The sequence below is a fragment of the Cibotium barometz genome, chromosome 21 (genome assembly GCF_041138505.1).
Source record: "Cibotium barometz isolate CiBa-2024 chromosome 21, ASM4113850v1, whole genome shotgun sequence".
In the NCBI taxonomy this organism is placed as follows: Eukaryota; Viridiplantae; Streptophyta; class Polypodiopsida; order Cyatheales; family Cibotiaceae; genus Cibotium; species Cibotium barometz.
Window position 1 is genome coordinate 32,701,193 of NC_141066.1, and position 5,888 is coordinate 32,707,080.

Consider the following 5,888-nt stretch of genomic DNA (forward strand, 5'->3'; position numbering starts at 1 on the left):
TTTTGATCACCCCTTCATCCCATGGCTTGCAAAGGAGGTTTGGATGGACCATATTCTCACAAAGGAGGCAAGAAGATTGGTGGACCAAGTTATGAACTCATCAATCCAGTTGCCCTTCCAGAGCATCCAACACGTGGAGTATTTTGAAGACATTGTTGTTAGGCATATGGAGTTCTTATTTGATCCCTTTGCCTCAAGCATGACTATTGTTGTTGTGCCTGCAAAGCAAGTGGATTTACTGATGCAAATTGAAGATTGGTGTATAGGTATGTCTATCCTTTGCCATTTTATTTTTATGAGGAGGATTAGTCCATTGCTTATTACAAAAGTCTTGTGAGTAGATGTTGATGATCCATAGTCAAAATTTGTTCATGCTTGTAGGTATCTTCACTATTTGGTTGCGTTAAAGCATTTGGGGAGGGTGCCTGCTATATGCCGTATTTTTCATGTACACATCTACTATATTTAGAGAGGATAGGAAAGGAGATGGTTAGATTATCGTCATGGAGTGGGAACGGAAACATTGCCCATGGTGGATAGACATGAAGGTTGGGATGTGTCTTGAGGAGGAGAAAGAGATCTATGGAAGACATTTGAAGGGAGAATGTAAGTCAGATTCAAGATATTCTAACAATGTGGATGCAGAGCAAAGAAAGAAGCTTGAAGAAGAGCAACGCGTTCTTGCAGAAAAACAAAAAGCCAACCTTAGTGATGTGGATCCTTCATGCAAGGAACGACCAAAGACCAATCTCATTAATGATTTAAGTAAATTATATTTACTTGTATTTTATGCTTTAAAATGGGATTTAGAAACAAATAAGTGATTTATTTTCATTTAAATGCTCTGAAAAAGGAATACAAGTCACTCTTGAGCAAGAAGGTGCACAATATAGACATGGTGTTTGTGTCTTTTTCCTTATTTTCTTCATATGCCAAGGCATTGACTAAGGTGCATGTGAAACTTTGGTAGCATGATTATATTGCATTTTGCATTGGGAAAGGAGATACTAGCATCCAATTATGAAGGGGGTTTCAAGTTCATGACCTAGTTCTACTTGGATGTTGGAGGTCCAAACAAGGCTCTAGAGTGTTGACTTGTGCGTCATTGATCTTCCAATGGTCTCACCTATCCCTAGTGTGAAGGGAGGGATTCCCATGTGGAACACCTTGATTGAAGATCATATCACATGCTCATTGGCAATAGTGTCAGTTGCCGTCATGGATGACTTTGGTTGGACATTGGTGCTATGTCACCACTCTTGAGTGCATTTGTGGAGTACATGACCATAAGAACAAAGATGGAGGTTTCTTGTAGGTAAGATAACTCAACACGGAACATTTTAATGGGTATTGAATTGTAAGTAAATTTATATGCTCAACATGCTTATATATGGAATACAAGTGGCTTATGAAGCATGGTGACAAGATTGCAATTGGTGTGCAAGTAGGCTTAGTTTCATGCTTCTTCTCTAGGTTTCTTGCATTATGGAGAGATTGTCATTATAACTTCTATGGTTGTTTGCATGTAGACTTATTCATTTCATTTTCTAGTTTTGTCTAGAATTGGGTAGAGGTTGGTGCACCATTTGGATAGAATTGGGTAGAGGTTGTGCACCATTTGGATAGTGCACGGGCTATTGTGAATTCCCTCAAGTTTTCCCTAGAGAACTACTTGATCCCTCACTATCTTCCATTCTCTATGTGTTGCATGAGAGACGGGGAGGGAGGTCGGTGGCGTGATGGCCTCCTTGAGAAGAAATCTTCACGTGTGTTAATGTTGTGTCCATCTAGAGGCTCTGTTTTGTCCATCTAGAGGCCAGTGGCATGGTGACCCTGATAAGAAATCCTCACATCTATTAATGTTTATGGAGCTTTTTTGTCCATCTAGAGGCTATGTTCTAGAGCTTGGTGTAGGCACATGACCTTTCATGATGACTCGTGGCTCTCATAACACTATCACTCATGCGGTGGCGTGCAAAGGGACGGTGGCCCCCCTAAGCTATGAACCCACTATGATGAGAATTCCCAAAATAGGTTTCGACGTAGTGTTGGGATTGTAGGTCTTCCTAGATCATGGACTCACTCGTTGTCTAGAACACTACTTTTCTTTTTCTTTCAAAGTACAAAAGATATATACCATTAACTCTCTAAGAATATATTATGCGAGGAGGAGTTCCTTTCACTTAACTCCTTCACAAACCCCCCCACACTTAGATCCTTTAATACAACTCTCCTCTAAGTGAACACCCTCTTCTCTTCTAAGTGATCCCACACCTTCTATGTCAACACACATGGTTCCAAATGGCCACAACACTACTTTCACCACACTTAGGTTATGAAGCAAAAAGAGGTTCCTTATTAAGAAGATGTACACAATAGGACAAGGCAAGGTCCTTTTAAGTTGGTTTCTCTTGAAGTTCCTTATTAAGAAGATGTACACATGATAAGGCAAGATCCTTTTAAGTTGGTTTCTCTTATTATTGACATTTGTCGTTAGGTGAGATGAATACAAAACCGAAACAAAATGGACTTCCCTTTGTTCTCTGTCAATCAATCGTCAAGAGACCTCTGATTCCTTTAGGACCGACCATGGCCTTTACCACCAACCTTCTAGGCATGTGCTTGGTCCATCGACCTTGTTGACTAAACCCAAAGAGCCATCTGGTTCTCCGCCTTAGCCCCAACCTTGGTTACTCAGCTAGGCAAAGCACTCCTTGTCTAAATCATGCACTAAGCCCACCTACTACATGAGCTCAGCCACCTCCTTCACAAGGACTCGGCCTAACATGTTTTATATGATAGCTATTGGTTTGTCCTTTCCCCAAGCTTGGACGCCCATGCCAAATGAGGCTACACGACTACACAATCCACCTATATTATGCTATATGAAAGTGCCCAAGCGAAGCCCACCAACCTACTATGTGAGTGAGAGAGAGGTGCCCCAACCACCTTGTGTGCTAGCCGTTGGTGTACGCATGAGAGAAGGCGGCCCAATGTGTAGCCTATGTGTTGCCCACGTGTGTGTAGAGCATCCCACCTATGATGTGTAAGAAGGCACCCGGCCCCTCCCTACATCCATGCGGACATTCCCTTCACACCATTGCAACCTAACTATGGCTACTCTCGGTGATGGACATGGCAACACGACTAGCTCCCTCCATGATTGGTGATGGACATGGCAACACGACCAGCTCCCTCCATGATTGGTCATGGAGACCCATTGTCCTCCTCTACTGTGGCGGTTCCCTCTGGGGTAGGGCCCCCTCCCATATGGTCATGAAGAACTCCGAGCTGCTTTATGGTGGAGGGTGGTGGCCTTTCGTTTCTCAAAGGTCAACCCCCTCACATATTCACATTGAAGGGTCAGCCAACCATAGTCAAAAACCCCTACGCAATAGAAGCCCTTCACATTGATTTAATCCAACAAGCTCCAATCCTTATGGAATACAAGGGCAAGCCTAATAACCCAACCACGCGTCGTCTTAACTCGAAACTGTCAGCCCATGCTCACCACAGAGGCTACATCACGCGTACATGGTGTGCGATAATTCCATGTAAACGAATGGGACTTGTACCCCCCCCTTCTCCTCTATCGTTTTTGCAGCAAAAGTATTTCTTCATTTATCACTTCTCCCTTCCATTTCCCTTCCATCCTTCTTCCATCTGTCTGGAGGACAAGTCTCTCCTTCCCTTCACATCAACAAAGAATCTCTCTATTTTTCTTCCCCTTCTTTGTCTTTAGAGAGACTTCTCAATTCATCATCAAATGATTTGTTTCAAGGATACAATCTTGTCATAACTTTGAAATGCCATGTTGAAATATAAGGACAAAATTCAAGCTTATTACAATACCATGTTTAAATTTCAAGGATGAAATTCAAGCTCATACTTTCAAGGAAGACTAGATAGCAATACATAAAGGAACATTCATAGGAAAGATGCAATGTTACAACATATGATATACCAAAACTTACAACCTACTAGTCCTAAAGTGTAAGAACACATTTTTTAATTCTTAACAAATAAGGAAAAAAACATCAATATCCATTCGTTATTGTGCAAATTGTATGATTGTTAACAGGTCCACACAACGTCTTTAATTGAAATTTTATTTTTTTGGCCTTAGGCATAATTGAACAATTTATGTGTGAACCCTATCAGAAGGAACATTACATTCATCTATCTACCATGTAGGTCACAAGGTGTGTTTGAACATGTCACAAAAAGAAGGCACTTGACATCAATTTCATATACATATATTGCACAAGGAACGCCACATTTTGCCTATCAAAACCGCTAGGTGGCTCTCGCTCTGTGTAATTTACTATATCATGAAGATATGACATCAACCACATACATACATTTCATGCCCATGAAACCTACACCACAGGGAGGGCATGCAACATACACCCATCACGCAGCACAAGGTTTCCCATTCGATATCCATCAACAAACAAAAACAAAACTACGTGTCTTACCGTAATGGTGCTCTATGAGGCAACCCCTTTCTCCTTTTTCTTCTATAACTAGCTAACAACATTCTATGAATGAAGGCTACCTCCAGCCTCATGCTTGCCTGATCTTCGTCCTCATAGCCTTGCGCTAAAGATGCCCCATGATTATTGCCACGAGAAGATGAAGTTGGAGCAGCATGCTCTAGAGAGTAAGAAGCCATTGAGGGGCTGAGAGCCTGTAGCACAGAGACGGGGGACAAGAGGGTGTCTAATCTCGTGTCATTTAAGCTTGTGGCTAATCCTAATTCAAACTTTCGCTTACGTTGATTAGCTTCCAAAGCTCTATTCATAGCTCGTCTTTCATCTAGGTCAAAATCCGAGCTCTCGAAACCACCAACAGCTTGCGTTGCACATCTCAATTGATCAAAACCAAACGGGAAACCCTTTGAAGCACTCGGGGAAGAGACCTTTACCTCTGGAAAGAGTGACAGAGAGCTGGTGCCGCCCATCCCGTGGCGGCGGACGGTAACAAGCTTGCATTTGATGGAGCAGAACTTCACCGAGTCCGACAATACCCTGCCGCATGTCTGGCAGTGCCGGGTGGCGGCGCCTCCAGCTTTGGCCATCAACTTCCCCTTGGCCTGGCGGAGGAGAAACACGATCTTGTGGTTGTTGATGATGTAGGTCTGTATGCCGGAGATGTCGAGAAGCTTGCAAACGTTCTCAACCCGAACGCCGTCCGCATGGGACGCCCTACGGACTTGGAGGGTGCGGTGGTTGGCGTGCGAGCTCCGCAGCCCTCTGGAGCACAGAGGCCCCTCCTCGCAATCGATGCAGAAATGGTTCTTCTCGTTCTTGTTGAACGTGTGCTCTTGGCAAGGGTCGAAGTAACGAGAGGTCAGAAACTTCTCCAGCCATGCAGGCCCTTCTCTGCAGCTCCTCATGATTCCCGCCGCAGGCCCTAATGTCGACTGTGCGTTCATCGTCTCATCCTGCAAAAAGAGCCGCCGCTGCTGCATGCTAAGCTGAGCCATGCGCTCAGTTCACAACAGTGATTCATGCATCCGAGAACGAAGGTATAATGCGGCATGTTTGCGGACAGTAGGAGTTTCGTGCCATGGAAGGGCGGTGACCAGCAGTCCAGAAGCCTCTCCGGAAAAGATAAAGCAGGCCAAACTTGCTATTCTAAGCTGTCGGGGTCAAGTCGGAGGACCATGTCTAACGACCACACGTGTTGCATGATGCCGTGCATGGCCGCCCATGCAATCTGGATTTTCCTGAATTCTATATTTCCTTCAAAATGCTGCTCGCTTGGACCACTTCTTCAAAAAAAAATAGGTCATGACCAAGTTTAGGGTATAACTGTTGATAATTTCCTATTTTATGTTCCAAAGATAAAGGATTAAGGATAATTTCAATCTTGAACACAATAGT

At 43.6% G+C, this 5,888-nt stretch overlaps 1 protein-coding gene across 1 annotated transcript; it reads right to left on the reverse strand.

Annotated features, from left to right (window-relative positions):
- Positions 1 to 4,364: 4,364 nt before the first annotated feature.
- LOC147627094 (uncharacterized) lies at positions 4,365 to 5,488 on the reverse strand. Its single transcript, XM_086815240.1, has 2 exons — positions 4,559 to 5,488; positions 4,365 to 4,379 (listed from the first exon to the last, which is right to left on the reverse strand). The coding sequence occupies exons 1-2, from the start codon at positions 5,486 to 5,488 to the stop codon at positions 4,365 to 4,367; spliced, it is 945 nt and encodes a 314-aa protein (XP_086671366.1).
- Positions 5,489 to 5,888: the final 400 nt, after the last annotated feature.